This window comes from Alexandromys fortis, unplaced genomic scaffold (genome assembly GCF_014885135.2).
Source record: "Alexandromys fortis isolate MF-2015 unplaced genomic scaffold, M_Fortis_MF-2015_v1.1 scaffold_129, whole genome shotgun sequence".
Taxonomy (NCBI): Eukaryota; Metazoa; Chordata; class Mammalia; order Rodentia; family Cricetidae; genus Alexandromys; species Alexandromys fortis.
Window position 1 is genome coordinate 2,336,331 of NW_026068022.1, and position 20,540 is coordinate 2,356,870.

General features: G+C 37.8%; 1 protein-coding gene across 2 annotated transcripts in view; it reads left to right on the forward strand.

Annotated features, from left to right (window-relative positions):
- The window catches only part of Sbf2 (SET binding factor 2), a 371,745-nt gene that overhangs the window by 311,040 nt on the left and 40,165 nt on the right, over window positions 1–20,540 (forward strand). Inside the window, exons 26-30 of one of the 2 annotated variants that reach the window (XM_050163377.1) lie at window positions 3,047–3,245; window positions 8,834–9,030; window positions 11,147–11,287; window positions 12,174–12,269; window positions 19,464–19,648. In XM_050163377.1, the coding sequence (XP_050019334.1) occupies window positions 3,047–3,245; window positions 8,834–9,030; window positions 11,147–11,287; window positions 12,174–12,269; window positions 19,464–19,648 (818 nt within the window). The remainder of the gene's footprint in view (window positions 1–3,046; window positions 3,246–8,833; window positions 9,031–11,146; window positions 11,288–12,173; window positions 12,270–19,463; window positions 19,649–20,540) is intronic. The other variant, XM_050163379.1, reaches the window with a different exon arrangement.

A 20,540-nucleotide genomic window follows, 5' to 3' on the forward strand; every position in this document is an offset into this window, starting at 1 on the left:
GACTGGCTTGGACCTTGCTACCTATACCAGGCTGGCCTTGAATTCACAGAGATCCGCTTTCCTCTGCCTCCTGAGTGCTGGGGTTAGGTGTGTGCTCCCATGCCTGGCTATTCTTATAGGAATAACAAGAGACTTAGTTGTAGCAAACTGTAATGTACAAAAACTGAAAACTTCGTGAGTGCTTAACAGTTTCTCAGAACTGGCAAGATAAATTTTTACTAATATTCTATTGTTTAGATAAGATTTTGGTTGACTTTTTTTTTCTTAATGAAGACAAGGTCTCATGTACTCCAAACTAGCCTTAAACTTACCATGTAACCAAAGATGAATTTCTCATCCTCTTGCCTTCACCTCTTGGGTGCTGGGATTACAGGTGTATGTGCCATCGTGCCTGTTTTATAGTGCTGCATGCATATGATGCAAACACTCTAGCAACTGAGCACATCCCCAGGCTGATGTATTATTGCTAACTTACATTGCTCCTTTACTAAGTCACATACCATCCATCTTTATCTGGATCTTATTAAAGGGAGAAAGAAGGAAATCCTACTTATAAAATAAGAATAAGGGAATAAGGATCTGGGTGGTGGTGGCACACACTTGTAATCCCACACTCAAGAGGCAGAGGCAGGCAGATTTCTATGAGTTTAAGGCCAGTCTGGACTACAGAGCTAGTTCCAGGACAGTCAGGATTATACAAACCCTGTCTAAAAAACAAACAAACAAACAAACAAAAAAAGCAAATTCCAAGTTGAAAATTAGGGGAACCTAAGATGAAGAAATTCTAAGGTGATTAAAAAAAATTACCTAAAAAAAAAAATTTAAAAATACATACAGTTAACCAAGATACTTCTCAGATGAGAAAAATTGAAAAAAGCAAGATATCTTGTTGACTGATTTTGTTTCCAGTTTTTGATAATTTATTGAGTATGCTATGGATATAATACATAAAATACAATGTAATGGAAGGATAGTGTCCCTTTTTGTATCTCAAGAACTTAGAGTCCATCAGTAGTAATTATACAACTAGCACCCATAGCAACCTTTTAAAAGAAACCTCATTTTTAATGAGAGCATTGCCCAAAAAATGTTCACCTGGCTTGCTAGAACAAAGAACCTACAAGATTTTATGTGTGTATGCTTCTCCACTGTAAGAAGGAATACTTACACACTTATCCCTGAGGGCAATAAAAAGATCTGTCATTCCATTGCTAAAATGAACACTTAGTAGAAAAACTCTGGCCTACTCACAGTCATATACAAAACGTTGCTACCTGTAACTACTGAATCTCCTACTTTGAATTATTTCATGAAAAAAAAAATAAAAAAACAGTCTATGACTAGACATAATGGTACATGGCTGAAGTCGCAGCTCCTAAGGAGCCACAGAATGGGGATCACTTCAGCTCATAAATTCAAGTCCAGCTTGGGAGCCAGAGTGAGACCTTCCTCCAAAAATCAAACAATAAAAATCATCACATGATAATTATATAATGTTCTTTCCTCTCTAAAACTAAAGAGACAACATGAAACTGGCATCTAAGTGTGTTATTGTGAAATTCTCAAGCTGAAACACCAAGTCTCATTTTTTAGGGATAATTGTTGTTGATAATACATATAGATGCACTGTGTCCAGGTTAGCGTCATACACATTTTTCTGCCTCCACTTCCTAAGTGGTAGGATTACAGGCATGTGCCACCATAACTAGTTCTTTTGCTTTGTTTGGGGTTTTGGTTTTTAACTCATTTTGGAGAGAGCCATATCTTCTATTTTTTTTTAAGACAGATTCTCTATGTGGTTCCAGCTGTCCCAGAACTCACTATATAGACCAGGCTGGCCTTGAACCTTGCAGAGATCTGCCTGCCTTGAGTGCTTTAAAGCCGCGCAGCACCATGCCTTGTCCTTGTCTGTTAGTACTCTTGAGTACATTTCTGAGAACTTTGAAAGTTTAACTTTTTTCATATTAAAAACAAATAAAAAATTAAGACAGTTTTTAATATGAATTTTTGTTGTAGCTACATGCAGTACCAATTAGGAATGTCCTTTTAAAAAAAAAAAAAAAAAGAAAAGAAAAAGAAAAAAAACCTCTCTAAAGTACTTGGTTATTGAGTAAATTCTTTCAAATTTAAGTCATAGAGGAATCTGAACCTGTGATTACAAAGAGTGTCAGAGTTTTTTGTATATATTATATCCTCAAATGATTTCCAGAAACCAATTCTACTTATGCTTTTAGTTAATCTAAAAATTTCAATATGCATGTATTCTTATGAAAATAATACAAAAAGTTGGATAATGAGTTTGTGTAGTGATGAAAAATAAATTTTACTAACAGATTATCTTCTGTTTTAGAGTCCTGCATATAAATTACTGAACTTTAGTATCAACAGTCAGGCCTGACCAAAACAAAAAAAATGTGGCTAATGAATTTAAAATCATGTTAATTTTAGTTGTTTTGCTTTTACTTTGTTTTGTTTCTTTTAAAGACAGAGTCTTAGGGTGTGTTCCTGGCTGACCTGGAATACACTATGTAGCCCAGACTGGCCTTGAACATCTAGTAATCTGCCTTTACTTCTCAAATGCTGGTGTTTTAAAAGATGCAACTACCATGCCTCACTTAGTTTTTAGAAGTTATTTAAATGGTATTACTTCCCTGATTTTTTTAGGTGTTACCCTTAATATATTTCCTGACTTCCATTACTATTTTCATCTATATTGAGCTATAATCCCTTGTAGAAATTATGTGATTTAATTTATGATATATAAAATCCTGGTAACCGTAACATAAAAACCTTCTTCAAAAGGAAGTTTTGAACTAGGCATATGGTATTGAATGTCTTGAATCTCTCAGCATTGGGGAAGCAGAGGCAGGCAGATTTCTGTGAATTCCAGACCCACCTTGTCTGTGTATTAAGTTCCAGGTAAACCCAAGCTATATAGTGAGACCCTGTCTCCAAAAAGAAGTAGTTGTTGTTGCTGCTATTGCTGTTGTTTTGAGTCCTTTACTGTGAGCTAATCATTTTGACAAAACCTATTTCTGCCTGTCAGTTTCAGATGATAGTGAACTTCCAACAAGTACAACCCTGAAGGCCTCAGAGAAATCCACAATGGAACAGTTGGTGGAAAAAGCGTGTTTCAGAGATTATCAGCGCTTAGGTTTGGGAACCATAAGTGGCAGCTCCTCCCGTTCAAAACCAGAGTATTTCCGAATCACTGCCTCTAACCGGCTGTATTCACTATGCAGGAGGTAAGTGTCAAATCAAAGAACTCCAAAAAGAGACCTTTCTTTATTTTCCATTCGAATACTTTTAAGAAAGTATTTCATAAACAAGATCGCAGACTTAAGAGATAAGTTTTATGCAATATTAGTTGGCATCCCATTTATATCCAGAACAAGTAGGTGACTAAAAACTACCTCTGCTACAGCGGAAGGTAGCAGCACTTATTCCCTCTATGCGTTTTCCTTATTTGCTGTTTCGGGCATGTGTGTGAGGATGACCTAAAGTAAGAGTAGCATTTTCCCAGGTGGGTGGAAGAGAAGAATACCTGCTGTAGGCCTGAGGTCCACAGACGTTTTCCAGAGCCAGAGAGTAAAGACTGCCAGATTGCAGACCATATGGCCTCTTACTGCAGGAGTTAAGCTCTGCCACCAAAGCAGCCATAGACTAAGGAGTGAGTACATGTGATGGACTTTGGCCACAAGCTTTGATTTGCTGACCCAAATATAGATAGGGACGCTCCTGTATTGTCTACTTACGTTTTCCTAAGATACTACTTAAAGAATGTAAATAATGGGGGCTGGAGAGATGGCCCAGTGATTGAGAGCATTGCCGCTCTTTCAGGGGACCCGAGACAGGAACTGATGCAAAAGCCATGGAGGGGTGCCGTTCATGGCTTGCTTCCCATGGCTTACTCAACCTGCTTTCTTTTGTTTCTCCTTTTTTTTTTTTTTAGTTTTTCAAGACAGGGTTTCTCTGTAGCTTTGCCTGTCCTGGCACTAGATCCACCTGCTGGGATTAAAGGCGTGCGCCACCACCGCCCGACTCTCAACCTGCTTTCTTACAGACCTAGGACCATCTGCCCTGGAGTGGCCCCACCCACCCTGGCCTGGGCCCTCCCCCATCAATCACTAATTAAGAAAATGCCCTCCCGGCTTGCCTACACCTGAGCTTACGGACACATTTTGTCAATTGAGACCCCTCCTCTAATTACTCTAGCTTGTGTCAAGCTGACATAAAACTAGCCAATATGTGTGTGCCATGCGTGTGTGTGAGTGTGTGTGTGTGTGTGTGTATGTGTGTGTGTGTGTACACACATGATTTCAGGGCTAATCACTTGGTATTGGATAGCCACTTTAGGGACCCTTCCCTGGGTAAGACTATTTCTCCACTCTCAGCATTTCTTAGTTACCAGCAGTTCTTTATGTAGGATTGAGGCCTGATGGTCTTTCCCTGTCCACTTTCTCATGTCTGTTGCTGTCTTAATAGAGCATTGTTGGAACGCTTCTTATTAGAAGGATTTATGGTAAAGTAAAAGAATATATATCAAGCAAACTCTTGGAAGGAAATAGAAAAACAGTCCTGTCAAGGAGGAAAGAGAGGGGGAAGAAAGAAAAGAGAAATACAGAGAATACAAGAATGAGATCAAAGACTTTCACACCTATCAATAAGAAATTATAAATTGACTAAGTCTCCAATTAAAAGAAAGGGATTATGGAGCGCTTTTAAAAAGTGTTCTGCTGCTGTTAAGGGACATGATTAATGTACAAAAATTCAAAAGGGTGGAAACTAAAAGGTTAGGAAAATACATCTTGTGAAACTGAAAACGAAAGCTGTTGTCACCATAAAAATGTCCAAGTAGACATTAAAGTAAAACTTACTAAGGAACAAAAAGGAAAATACTAAAAATAAAAAGCATTACTAGTAATAAAGACCAAGTTTTTACAGCTACAGAACTGCATTAATGCTTGAAATTACATCAGAAAAAAAATCCATTGATAAAATGAAGAGTATATAATAAGTTTTTATGGTCAGTAAAACATTTTAGATACTATATACTATTTATGGTTTTTATTTTAATTAAAAACTCTCAAAAATAGGAAATAGAAGCTGTTCTTTGTAGCTCACTCTGGTCTCACTCTGGCAGCAGAAGTCACTTAATGCTAAGGTGTTGAAAGCTTTTCTCTAGCATCAGAGGAAGAATTCCACTATCACTTCTGTATAATGTTGTACTTAGCATGCTAAGGTATGCAAAAGACTAGAAAAATTGTAGGAAACCTGAAGGAATCTACACATAAACTTTTAAAATTGGTAAGTAAATTTGGTAAGGTAACTGGTACAAGTTGGCAATGCAGTAATTAGTTACATATAAACCAGAACCAAATCATTATAAAGAGAATTTTTTAAATGACAGTATTTAGGTGCTGCCAATTGTATATACAGTAACACTAAGGAATATTCACTACTTTGAAGTAAATCCCATGGGAGAGGTGCAGTACCATACTATGAAACATTCAGAAATATTAAGGTGATTAAAAGTTTAAATAGATATTTCAAGTTTTTGAATTAGAATAGTCCATATTTTAATACATGCATTATTCATGTATTAAAAACATGTATTAAACTTCAGAAATTGCATTGAGCCTCAATGAAAAACCCAATAACAAAGGCTGAAAAGGTGATTGTAGGTTTACATAGCAATGCAGAAACCAAGAGTAGTTCAGGTAGGCTTATAGAACAATACTCTTCAGACTTACAGATTAATACTGCTGGCTATCAAGATTTTATTTAGCCAAAGTAATCAGGGATGGAGAGATGACTCTGCAGTTAAGAGCACATACTGCTCTTGCAGAGGACCCAAGTTTGGTTTTCATAAGCCCGTGTTACAGAGGGGTTCACAACCTCCTACAGCTCCAGCACCAGGGATTCTGATGGCCTCTTGTGGTTTCCATGGTTACCTACACTCATATACATATACCTACACAGACACAAACATGTTATTTAAAACATAATATGAAGTTTTTAAATATTTATTTTATATGCATTGGTGTTTTGCTTGCATGTTTGTCTGTGTGAGGGTGTCGGATCCCTGGAACTTGAGTTACAGACAGGTGTGAGCTGCCATGTAGATACTGGAATTGAACCCAAGTCCTCTGGAAGAGCAGCCAGTGTTCTTAACCACTAAACCATCTCTCTAGTCCCAATGGTACAAATCTTAAATAAAAGTACTGTCAAAAAAAATTCCTACAGCAGTTAAGATAGTCTTGGAGTAGCATAAGCAGACTGATGGTACAAAGAAGAAATATAAGAGCAGCCTCACACATGGACATGTGGTTTCAGAGAAAAGCTGTGGATGGAAGTTTTTGTTTTTTTAATAAATAGTCCTGGAGATAGATAGATAGATAGATAGATAGATAGATAGATAGATAGATAGATAGATAGATAGATAGATATAAGAAAAAATAATCTTGACTCCAGCTTATACATAAAAACTCAATTCCCATTGATTTATAGACTTACATATAAGATGTTTTTAAAATAAAGCTTCTGTAAAATTGGAGAATAGCAAGGCATGGGTGGCCCACACCTTTAATCCCAGCACTCAGGAAGCAGAAGCAGATACATCTATAGGCCAGCCTGGTCTATAGAGTAAGTTCCAGGACAGCCGGGACTACACAGAGAAACCCTATCTCAAAAGAGAGAGAGAGAGAGAGAGAGAGAGAGAGAGAGAGAGAGAGAGAGAGAGAGAGAGAGAGAGAGAGAGAGAAAGGAGAATATTTTTTAAGACCTTGAGATAGAAACAGGTTTCTTGGGGCAGGAAAAGCATTACCCACAGTGTATGTTGATCAATTATAGCACTCCACGTCAGGACTAGCATTAAGAAAGCCAAGAAGAGCCAGAGGCCTGTTCACACCTATAATCTCAGCACTCTAAAGGCTGAAATGGAGAGCATGGGCTACAGTGAAACATGTCTCAAGATAAAAGAAGGAAGAACAAAAGAAAAGGGATAAGGGAAGAAGTTAACATGATAGGAGGAAATTTTAATAAAGATTTCATTAAAAAGTGGTTATTTGGATGGGAAAAAAATTAAACACAGAAATCATCCATTCAGTAAATGAGCAAATGTTTTAACAGACTTATCCCAAAAGAAGAAATATAAGTGTCCCATGAATATATGAAAAATGTTAGCCATCCTTAATCCTCAGAATAATGCAAATTAGTGCATTAATATTCTCTTTCCATCCCCAGTCAGAATGGATATTGACAGGACAATGATGGTGAGGATTTTAGAGAGGAAACCCTTTTATACTGCTGGTGAGAATATGAACTGATGTGACACTGGAAATCAGAACACTAGAATAGAATTTCCATATCATCTAGCTATACCATTGATGGATGTAAACTTGAATCTAAGTCAGCCTACTACAGATGCATTTGCCTGTCCATGTTTATTGCAGCACTGTTCACAGTAGCCACAATATGGAAGCAGCCTAGATGCCCATCACAGATGAGTAAAGAGAATGTGATATACACACAACAGAATTTTACTCAACTATAAAAAAATGAAATATATCATTTGTAGGAAAGTGGATGGAACTGGTGAGCATCATGTTAAGCAAAATGAACTAGATTTGTAAATACAAATAACATATCTTTCTTAATATGCAGAATCCATATTTAAATATGTATGACATGAAAGTAAAAGTACTCGTGAGGGGAAAGGAGTTTTGAAGAAGGGGGTAAGCAGGGAACAGGAGAAGGTAATGGAGGAAGACAAAATATCACATTTTCTCTTAGGAGGTATGTGTGTGAGCTGAAAGCAGGAAATCCTGTTTGATGGGAAAGCAATGGCCAAGAATTGAGAGGAGTGTAGAAGAGAGGGGTGATAAATACAGCTTTATTACTGTACTTAGCTCCAGAGATCTATATGCTTAAGATGAATAACATGGTAAATTTTATGCCATGTTTTACTATATTTTGCCCCATAATAAAAAAATCACCAAAAGGATCCTGGATTAGTAGTCAAAGAGATAAAATATGTGTGATTCTTAAAATAAAGCAAATTGCTCTTTTTTTTTTTTTACTTACAGATTAGGTACTCATACACTTTACTTCCCCAGAGTCCTGTCCTGAACTTTGAGAGCCAGTCTTTAAAAATAAACACATGACAATTAAGATATGCTGTAAGAAGTTCTCTGAAAATTAATTTTAAGTTTTTAATTAAAAAAAATATCATAACACAGACTTGGTGGCATATGCTTTTAACCCCAGTCCTTAGGAGGCAGAGGCAGATGGGTCTCTGTGAATTCAAAGCCAGCTTAGTCTCCATCAAATTCCAGGCCAGCCAGGGTTGACTATTAATAGACAAATAAACATCACTGTATAGTGCTAATGAAACAGTTAAACTTGTTTTACATTTGAACTTTTTGTTGTCACTCCAAAAATCATTTGGTTTTGACCCTTCCACTTCTCAGGCATTCTACAGGTGGCTTTGTTCTCTGTTGTCATTGTTGTAAGTTGTTGACAGTTTGGCTTTTTCTCATAACACAGACTTTTAATCATAGTACTCAGGAAAGCAGGGGCAGATGGATCTCTGTGAGATTAAGGCCATCTTGGTCAGTTTAGCAAGTTCTAGGCCGAAAAGGGCTACATGATAAGACCCTGTTTCAAAAAAATTGAGTTTAATGAACTTCCATATTTTATGATACATCTCCACTAACATGTTTCTGCATGTTCAAAATTCACAGTGATAACTGCAGTTTTTACTTTTATCTCCTTCCCCATATTTCTTACCCTTCTCTTCCCCAATCACTCTTTCTCTCCTGCATTCCTGAAGCTATCCTGGCCTTTTAGTCATACCTCAAGCTGTACAAGACAGCAGTTTACCAAGAGTAGCCCGCTGCTATCGACACAACCGCCTACCCGTCGTGTGCTGGAAGAACTCAAGAAGTGGTACTCTGCTCCTCCGATCTGGGGGATTCCATGGCAAGGGAGTTGTTGGTCTTTTCAAATCACAGAACTCCCCTCAAGCTGGTAAGCATATCTATACAGCACAGCTCTCACAGAAGAGTGTTCTTAAGCCTCCGCCAGGACAGTATCTAGACCTGTGGACTCAGTTCCCTGGGAAACTGAGGCAGGGTCACCTGATCCCTGAAGTTTGAGGGCATCCTGAATAAGACCAGAGAGAAGGAGTCTTCCCAAGGTACAGGGAGTATAACCTAGGTCCAGCTACGTCGCCACACCCTTTTCACTGTGTCTCATGCAGAATATGCAACACTGCACTTAAGTGAAGACGGGTGCGGGCATGTGGGACTCCACGCTAATTTTAACATCTTTCTTACCATATCTGATCTTTTCTTTTCTTGGTTTTTGACAAATAATAGTCTTTGATTCTAGGCTGTTTTCCTTCTAGCAAGCCAGAATATCTATTCTTGGAAACTAGACTGTACCAATCTTTGTACTCTTTTTTTCTGAAAAGTATCCAGGTACATTTAACAGCTACAGAGATAAATATGAATTTTGTCTTGTATGGCATGTGAATATATATAAATAGTAGCAGTATACCCAACCAGAATGAAGTTTTTAGTGGTCTCGGACAAAGAATATTTTAGGAAACTAGGGAAATAGTGATATAGTTCCTTGTCCCGGGAAAATTTGTAAGTACCATAACCAAGGTAGTCAAGTCTTGAGCTGACTTTTTTCATGGTTTCCAGTTAAACTTTGACCCACTAAAGTATTAGGTATGATTTGGGGAATAGCATTCTTTCTTCTTTAGAACCCAAAATTTTGGGTCAAAAAGCTAGAAGATTTTTTGAGATCTCCATTTTCATCTACTTCCCTCCTGAAAGTTGACCAGTACACCCTCATAATTTGCTTGATTAAGGGCATCTTGCGTGGTACTGTATTGTGCCTGGGTTGGACTTTCATCAGTGTTGTAATAAAAGGAAGTTTGATTTTACCACTCTCTGTTTTGGGGAGCTCTCCCAAGCCAAAGTATGTATATTAGATCAGAAGCAGATAGAACTGCAGAAAAGCTGTGAGTTCAGGAGCACTAGCAAGCATATTACTGAACATTCAATAGGAAAGTTATTCCTCCATGTTATGATTTATCTGATAGGAATTTTGTTGTTATATTATAGTATGTATTTTATATTTCTGAATAAGTGCATTTGTTTATTTTATGCTTTAGTGTTTTTCAAATTGGGATGTGCCTCCTAATTAATATGATCAGAAAGAATAGTGTCATACTTGAAAATGGCACGTGAACCTTATATTTGATGATGCCTTAGAGCAAATAAAAATGTTATTTTTTATGTGTTCAAGGTACAAGAAAATGTATGATTTTTCTGTCCTTTTAGTATACCTCTTCAGATGCCTGTGCCTGCCAACTATGTAGTACCCACCTGTGATCCCAGCATTTGGGAGAGGTGGAGGCAGGAGGATCAGTGTGTCAAGGTCAGCCTCGGCAACATAATGACTTTAAGGCTAGTCTGTAACATGAGGCCTTTATCAGAAATTAAAATACATAAATAAAGGACTTGAACCCATTTCAGTGATTCAGTTTTGCTTCACACAAACTAGGCTGATATTCCTGCCAACTATTTGCTTTACAGTTGTTTGTATTTGTGCCTACTTTCTGCCCCTCTTTTAGAAGGACCAGGGCATGTAGCAGAAGTGACTCCCATATTCCTCCTGTCTTCCTCTGCTCTTCCAGCAACAGAGCCCCCACAGGCCCATGTCACCTGTTACGCCTGTTAGGACATTCTCAGCTCTACCTGTTCTGGAAGGCCAAAGAAACTTACCCTATCCTCACTGCTTCAACACAGTAGCATGGGCAGTATGTGAAGAGATCATCAGGGAGATGTTGTTTGTGAATCTTCATTTTGATTGTATCAATACATGTGTATTTAGAATCTGAGTCCTGTGCTGGCTTTCCAGTCTTGGGCCCTTTATGGGAGAATGATGAGCAATTGAGAAATAGATGTGAAACCAACATCAAAAGACAAGCCACATAATTGATCAGGCTTTATATCTAACTGGTTTCTGTATTTGGGTGTGGTAGCATGACGTTATATAAAGAAAGTTTAAGCAAATATATTTAAGCTTAATTTATTAGCAGACTTTTATATATTTTTCTTTTGTATTATAGTTTCTACCTCCTCTTTAGAATCTTCCAGTAGCATAGAGCAAGAAAAGTACTTGCAAGCCTTACTGACTGCAGTTACCGTCCATCAGAAACTCAGAGGCAACAATACCCTTACTGTCAGGCCAGCACTTGCTCTGTCCCCAGGTAAGATCTGACAGTATTTTCTTGACAACTACTTGAAAAAGACAGTGTCTGTTTCTGAGATTAATCTCTTTAGATAAATGCTTTTAGTTACTTCAATACGACTCCTCAAAATTTTTACCCTGCAAGGCCATAACTTTAGCTTCTCTTACTTAGAAGTCAAAGTACCACTGTTAATGTCTAGTATTTAGTAACTATGTGTATTCAATTATTTTCTTTTAAAAGTAGTAATAAAACAATAGGAAGTATCAAACATAAAGTAATTCCTAAGTCCCAAAGTCTACATAAACCTTAAAATATTATTATGAAGTTAAATGTATAAATTTAAATCTGATTATTAAGTGTATAGTGATTAAAATTATCATATAAATTTGAAATTCCAAAAATTTCTTTAGCCTTTTATGATTTTGCAGAGTTTGTTTTCTGTAAATGTGGATGAAGCCATTAAGACTTGTACTAATATTCTGTTTCAGTTATCATGTGATGGAACCCCAAAGGGTTCATGTAGAGGTAACCCTGATGTGTTAGACAGGAGCATGTGACTGGAGAAGCTGGTCTCTTTGGCTTTATCAGCTATCTGAATTACCTCAACATAAGGAGAAAGTGGCTTTTCTTGCAAAGTAACACCATGCATGCCTTGCTTCATTTATCATTGGATTCTCTGATTGCACTTGCCAAACCTAACTCTATAATCTTTCAAATATGTGTTATCTCTGATGAAATATTAACATTGCTGTGTTATCTCTAATAAAGCTTTTGGGGATTTACAAAATACAATGTTTGGCAGCAATTAGACTTGCTACACATGAAGATAACTTTTTGTCATTTGAGTAATGTTAACCTGAACACCATGGTTTTGTTCTTTTTTTTTTGTTTTGGCTTACTTTAGGGACTGAAAGGAGGACTTCAAGAATGTCCACTGTGCTTAAGCAGTTAGTGCCAGGACATTTGGATGTAAACCCATCCAATAGCTTTGCTCGAGGAGGTTAGTAAGACCAATTTCATATGAGCACTGATACAAGCATAACAGAAGAGAGCATTCTTCTAGATAGTAGATGTTTTAAAAATCAACTAATCATGTTTCTGAGTTGTTCTTAATTACCCTTCTCCAATGAATGACCAAATTTACTTTTAGTTTGATGACAAAGGTGTTATGCCTTATGGAACAATGAATATAATTATTAATGGTATCATACATATTGATGGATTAGAGATAATTAGGAGGTGAGATAATTATGCTTACATGGTAACAACTCAGCAAGTTCACGGGGTAAAAAGACTACGTACAAAATTAGAAGAGCTATCAGTCTGAGCTGTGTCTCCAGTACCTTTCATTTTACTAGTCTTGGAGGGTAAGCTAAAACGATTTCTAAATTTCTCTCCCTTACTCTATCTGGACATGAAGAGATAGAAGAGAGAGACATAGTCATTGCACTCTGGTCTCTACAAGTTGCTGCAATATTCTTTTACTCTGCAAAGAAAATTCTAAACTGGGGGTCTTGACAGCAAAGTTCTGCTGCTCCTTAGTGGAGTCACCATCATAGGGTTTTCCTCTTGCTCCCATACAAGGATGACTTTCCTTGAAAACAAGCCACCCACATGACCTGGTTCTTCATGGACATTATCAGCTATGGGCAATTTCTTTCTTCCCAAAAATAGTACTTTGCATATACAAGCAACTCTCTGTTAGGAACATCTTTCTCATGTTTCTAAAACTCTACCAACAGATAATGTTTACATGTCAGCTCTTGTTCAAGTGGTGTACACCAGAAAGCTGGGACGGAAGGATAGTAAGTTTGAGGCCAAACTAAGTATCAGGAGTGAGAAACTAAATCCAATTTCTCGCACTTGAGATCTTTGGCTTTAAAAGCTGTTCTGCTTTCTCTGTTGTAATTGTCTCTGAGTTTCCTCAGGTTCTCTGGCTGTCGTCCACTCACTAATCCTCTTCACTGTGTGGACTCTGCAGAGTCACATGCAGCACTCTGGGAGTCCTGGCGACTTCAGAGTGCCTTGTGGGGAAAGCCCCATCCTGACGCAGGTCCCTGCTAGAGTAATGCCGCGTGAAGTCTTTCCACCTGTTTGCCACGTGCTGTTTTCTTAACATACTGGCCTAGAGAATTGCTTTTGGTCATAACTATGCTATCAGTTGTACCTATAAAATTTCACCCTTCTCGGTGTTTTCTAATATAGACTATTAATTGTGTTAGAATTTGGATATTAATTCTGTTCACTGGTATATTAACTGCTTTTACAGACCCTTTTCATCTATAGAGTCAATTACTGTTCTCAGAAAGACAAAAAAAAATCATTAGTAGGACGAAGGCAGAGTAATGTGAGTCATGAAGGAGAGTGGTCCTTCCAGGCTGTGTTCTTCCTGAAATCTTCTTGATCCTTATTTCTAAATCTGTGACATTCTTTTTCATCTAGAACTATTTATCTGCATCACCGGGTATGTTATGGTTATTTGGACATGACTTAATAAACTCAATGCTTTCTCCTAAGAACTATAAATACTCAGTAAATAATCCATTGCAGAACTTGGTTCAGAGACAACTTAAAAGCTATGTTTTACAAAATTCAGATTTTTTTTTTCCTTTTTGAAAACCATAAACATGCCCATGTAGTCACTGAGTGCCTCATCAAAGCCTTCTGAAATTACAGTTCTTCCCAAGAGCTTCCATCTTTCTGGAGTCATGTTTCCAGCGAATTTGTTAGGCCTTGAGACTGTGGTGTTTCATTTCCTGGGGCTACTAGAGCAAATATCATAAATGGTGGCTTAAACAACTTTAGTCGCACAGTTTTGGTACAGCCAGAAGTCCAGAATCAAGGTCAGCATCCTGAGGGCTTTCAGGAAGCTTGTTGGATGACAGCCTTCTAGAGGCTTGAGGTTGTCTAGAAATCCATGGCATTTGTTTTCTTGTGGAGGCATCACTCAGATCTCTGTTTTCATCTCTATGTGACATTCTCTATGTCTGTGATGGTTACTGTTCTATTGCTGTGAAGAGGCACCATGATCATGACAACTCTTATAAAGGAAAACGTTTAATTGGGGGGACTTACAATTTGAGAAGTTTAGTTCATTATCTTCATGGCAGGACATGGCAGTGTACAAGCCAACATGGTGCTGGAGAAGGATCTGAAAATTCTACATCTTGATCCACAATCAACAGGAAGCAACTGTGTGCCACACTGAGAGCACCTTGAGCATATGAGAGCTCAAAGCCCACCCCTAGTGTCACACTTCTCCAACAAGGCCACACCTACTACAACAACCTTCCTAATAGTTCTGCTCCCTATAGGGGCCATTTTCTTTCAAACCACTACAATATCTTTCCCCAAGTTTTTTTTTTCTTTTTATAAGGATCCAGTCATATTGTAGTAGGGTCTAGTCTATTCCAGTATGGCCTTACATTAACTAATTATGTCTGTACCACATAGTTTCCAAATACAGTTACTTCTGAGGTTCCAGGCTCAGGATTTCAGTATTTGATTTTGAGCAGACACATAACACCCATAACAAGTCACATGTAGTTTTCTTTTTTCTGGATTTTTTTAAGTTTAAGATACAAACTTCATTCTTTTCATTTTTTTCTTCAATGAATTTGAAGCAAGAGACAGTATATTTTTCCTTAGAATCCTGGGATTTCTCCCGTCATGAAGATTGCCAGATTTTTATAAATGGTTAAAACTTGCCCTTTCTGTGTGCTTATAGTACCTGTGGGGTTGAAGTTAGGGCCTCCTGTATGCTAAGCAAGAACTTTACAGATGAATCATAGCCCAACCCCAGCTTTCTCCCTCCCCTCCTCCCCTTGTATTTTGAGACAGGGTTTCTCCGTAGCTTTGGAGCCTGTCTTGGATCTCACTCTGTAAACCAGGCTGACCTCGAACTCGCAGAGATCCACCTGTCTCTCCTCCTGAGTGCTGAGATTAAAAGCGTGTACCACCACTGCCTGGCCCAACTCCAGCTTTCTGATGAACGTTTATACAGGTTGTATATCTTTTATCTCAGATGCCATGGACCAGATGTATTTGACATCTTAGAGTGGTTTTGTTGTTTGTTTGTTTTAGATTGTGTAATATTTACACAGACTTTAATTAACATGCTAAGCATCCTTCACCCAAAAATACAGAATCCAAAATCAGAAAGTTTTTGATCCATCATGTCGTCATCCAGATGTTTCAGATTTTAGAGCCCTTCAGAGATTGTCAGGAAACATAAGTCAGTAATTTTTTTCATTTAATTTTTAGTAGAATGCAACTTCCAGAAGACACCTAGATATTTTCATTTGTCCCCCAATACCCCACTCTTGTATTTTATTTTTATAAACTTCAAGAACATTTATCTATTCCCATATTTGGCTGGTGGCCTCTAAGATAAATTTAAGTTTAAAAATTGTCTTTCTAGTTTAGGACCCATTTTTTTCATATATGAAGTTATAATTATTATTTCTGATCCCTTAACCAAATATTTCTTGCTATAAATTTTTTGTGAACTTGGTTTGTATACTTATTACAGCTTTTGCTCTCAACCAGTTGCCTGTCTTCTGACCCTTAAGCAGGTCTCATTCTTTTACTCTATCTCTTTACTGCCAAAGCCTCCCATAGTTTTCAAAGGCCCAGTGATTAACCATTATATACTGAGATTCACTTACTCCTCTATGGTCCTAGAGCTGCTTTAATATCTCTCTCTCTCTCAGGCTTTTTTTTTTTTTTGAGACAGGGTTTCTCTGTGTAACCCTAATATATCTCTTAAGTGCATTTCTTCCATGTAAAGTTACAATTGATGGACAATAGGACGTTAAGTTTTTAAGTTTACATGACCTTGACAGGCAGACGCGCAGTCGGATCAGACTGGGCAAGACTAGACACCGACAGCCTGCAGGTGCTTCCTTAGGCCTCCTGCAAGTCCAGGTCTCATTTCTTCCTGAGGGCTGGGCACTGCTTCTTTATCAGTCCCTTCGTCACCCTGTGTCAGAAGAACCTCTTGTTTTTCTAGTTTTGCTTTTAGCCTCCTTTTTGCTCTTCCGTTTTCATATTCTTGTCTTTGATATAGAGTCTTAATTTGGGGTTTACTTCTTATATCCATTGTATACTTTTCTTGCTCTAAGGAGCAGGGGGAGCAGGACTTGAGATTGGCCATCATTGGTTTTCAGATCACTTTGCAGTTAGTCTACAAGTTGATGAATTATAAGAAAGAGGATATATCTTTTTTTTTTTCTCACAAAAATTGCTTAAGAGCCGGACAGTGGTGGTGCATGCCTTTAATCCCAGCACTCAGGAAGCAGAGGCAGGCGGATCTCTCTGAGTTCTAGGCCAGCCTGGTCTACAAGAGCTAGTTCCAGGACAGGCTCTAAAGCTACAGAAAAACTGTCTCACAAAGCCAAAAAAAAAAAAAAAAAGGAAAAAGCCACTTAAGAAGATGTGAATAGCATTACTTTTTTTATTTCAAAGTATATCCTTGAAGTAACTACTTCAAAAATAGATATTTCGGCTATTTAAAATTAACTTTGCCAAGTTTCCATAGCAAGCAGCAATCTATTTAGTGTTGAACCGTTTCAGTGCAGCATTGACTGACTGTATCTGTATCTTGTGTACTGAGCTAGGTGTAAGGTCACATTGAGAGTAAACTATGTCACCAACAGATGCAACTTAAGCATCACTTTCCCTTCTCTCTGAAAGTTGGTCTGAACAAAGTAACAATGTGTCCCATGAGACAAATGAGCCACATCGTTCAGTCACTGGCACAGTACTCGTAGCCACTTCTGGACAGGTCCAAGTCGCATGGTTACACAGGCCACTATTGAAGGTTTATCCTCTTTGAGAAATTAAGGCAAGATTGATGTAAGTTTCAAGTCAGCTTGGGCACAGCATAAGTAAGCAGCCCTTACTCAGGTGTCATTGGCTACTGAGGCCATGAGTATTATTTCTTGCTTCCGAGGGAGTGAGATAGGAATGAACATCACTTCCAATGATTTTCCTATTATTAGATTTGAGATCATGTTTTATGCAGTTTTTGCACTGTAGAGATAATAATGTTATTAGTAATTCTGAAAACAGTTATTTCCCATGATTGATTTGAATAGTTCTTTTTCTCTGGAAATAATGTAACTACTCACCATTTTTGTTATTACCAGGTAAAGTTTTCCATAGTCACAAAACTCTTTCTGTCTAACGGGTAAAAATATTACTCAAATTACAAAAGTATTTTCTCAAATGTTGCCTATCATTTTGGTGCTAATAAGAATTTTAAGAGAAGCCATTTACTTCAGCCATCACAACTTGTATTGGTGGTATTAGGTATTGTCACAGGATCATGAATTTTTGCTGATTGCAACTTTACTTATTTTTGAAATATAAATATAATTTCTGAGTGCACAGGAGAAAGGAAGATGCTGTGGCAATCTTAATGCTCACTGCAAAACACACCCTCAGTTATCCCAAATGGTTGCTAGAGCTTCACTGTTCCCTGGTGTGGTGACCTTGCTCAGAGAACAGATCTGTGGGACAACACATGGTTTTTGCCACTCTCCTTCAGTGTGAGGGCCAGTGTACTTCTAACATTAACACATATACCCAAATTCCCTACTTTTATTATATAGACTTATTTCTATCTGACAGTCTTCAAAAGCTTGTTCCATTTGGTATAATTTTTTAGTGGCACCCTCTGCCATGCTGTCCATTTCATTGCGCTTACAGTGTTTATAAACAGGTGCTGAGAATTCATCCAGTAGACACTCAATTCATCTTTTTGTTATTGGGAAGCTTTCTGTTTGTTAATTAATACTTGTATTTGTATTTTCCTCCAGTGTTAACTTAACCTTAAAAACTAAACATTCTTCTCTTACTCGATTGCTCTGATGTTTGCTGCTGTATACATTTCATTTCTTCTGTCTTTAACCTTACCTACCAGTGCATGGGTACAGAGACAAATGTTTCACTCAGTCAAATCCCAAATCTTCAGCTAAGGAAACAGTTCATAATCAAGGTATTGTATTATGTGTCCCAGTGTGTCATATTTTACCATCACTTTCATATGATAGTTAATACTACAAATAACTTTTTATATTTGTCAAATTATATTCTTTAGTTTCATTTGTATTATGAAATTCCTGTGATTCCACTTAAAAACCATTTGCCATGATGTCTAAGGAAAACTTGCAGATTACATAGAAAAATACCTTCCTTTTAAACAGAAATCACCTTCCCTTTTCTTTCTAACTGGTCTATTAAGCTCCAGAAATGCTGATAGAGAAAAGGTAACAGCATTATTGAGGCAACTTCTAGTGATTTAGAAACAGGGTTTGATTTATCATTGGGGAAAGATTCTGAAATAGCCTTTTCAGGTTTACACAAGAAAACCCAACTTTGGAGAGGTCTTCCAGCCCTCACCCAATCTCTGAAGCCTTGAAGGTGCTGTAGGGTTAAGTTGAGAGTTAGTATATGCCTCTGTGGATGCTCAACATTTGAATCATCCCACACAGGAAGTCCTTGATATCTCTAATTAATAGAAACTTGGTTTATATTACTTATACAGTAAGGCTCTTCTGTCTGTTTAGTGTGTATGGACATTCTCCTGAAAGATGTCTGCTTCTGACTGTATATTTTAAATACACCTAAATTAAGTGAAGTGCACATTACTAAATTTATAAATTCTTTTATGAATACTCTAAGAAAGAATGTTTAGTGGTTTAAAAGTAGGTCATTAAAAAAAAAAAAAGTAGGTCATTTTTTTTTACTTACCCACATATGCATTCTATACCCAGCATTAGTAAGTTTCTGGTTTGTCTCATGATGTAGTTTATTCCACTGAGTAAATAAGCAGAAAAGCGGGCCTCCCATGACGCCTGAGAGCTGCAGAGACCCGTGCTCAGGCCCCTGCTTGTCTCCGGCCGCTACTGCTCCCTGCATCGCACACTCAGCTTATGCTCTCATATTTACTTTAAATACCAAGTTTATGTCAGCATGAAATGAGATATGATTTACTAAATTCTTCTAAATCTAAGACAAAGTGATTTTAAACTACTATATCAAATAATGTTTATATTGCAAAAAATAAGTGGCAAATGATTGTGATCCATGGCTTAGACTGATTACCTGACATCCCCACTAAAACCGCCCAGAGCATGTGTCTTACTGTCATCCCCACATTTCCTCATTCCATTTTCTCACTTTTGTGAAGGCGTATGGGCAAGTCTTCGTTCCAGCACGCGTTTGATCAGCTCTCCAACATCCTTCATCGATGTTGGTGCCAGGCTGGCAGGCAAGGATCACTCAGCCTCCTTCAGTAACAGCACCTACCTACAAAACCAGCTCTTAAAACGACAAGCTGCCCTTTATATATTTGGCGAAAAGTCACAACTAAGGGTAAGCTTTTTTTTTTTCTCTCACTTAGAAAACTTGGCACCATAAAGGCAGCTTATAAACCCTATCACAAACCAACTTTACCATAAGGGGAAAATAAAGCATAGTTCTGAACCAGGCATGGTGTGGACAGAGGAGGACCAGGAGTTCAAGGCCAGCCTCCACTGTATGAGAACCTTGTCTCAAGAAAACATAGGTAAGGCTAGAGAGATAGCTCCGCCAGTAAAGCACTCTTACTGCACAGCATAAGGACTTGAATTCCATTTCCAGTACCCACATTAAAAACTGGGATGATCGTGCATTCCTATGGTGTTAGCACTGGGTCAAACAGGAAGATCTCTGGAGCTCACTAGTTGGCCAGCAAAGCTCAGGTCCCATTGAAAGACTCTGTTTCAAAAAATTAAAATTAAAAATAAATAAATAAATAAAAATAAAAAAGTAGATGATTGATGGGGTGGAAAGATAGTTTAGCAGTTAAAGTGCTTGACATGCAGAGCGAGGCCCCAGAAACCCACTGGAAATGCTGGATGGACATGCCAGCCTGCCTGAAATTCCAGCCTGTCAAGGCAAAAGCAGGATCCCCCAAGCAAACTGGCTAGCAAGACTAACCATATTAGGAGATCTGGTTTGACTGAGAGACTCTGCCTCGATGAGTAAGATAGAAGAGCAACTGAGCATGAATCCTGACATCACTCTGAATCTTTTTGTGCATACTTGTGTTCATACACACATGCTCCATACACACACATGAAAAATGGAAAAAGAGAAAGGGAAAAAAAATAGACAGCTTCTGAGGAACTACATCCAAGCTTGACCTCTGACCTCCACACAAACCTGCATGTGCATGTTGTTCACCATGCATTTACATGTATAACCAAACACAAGAACATGTAGA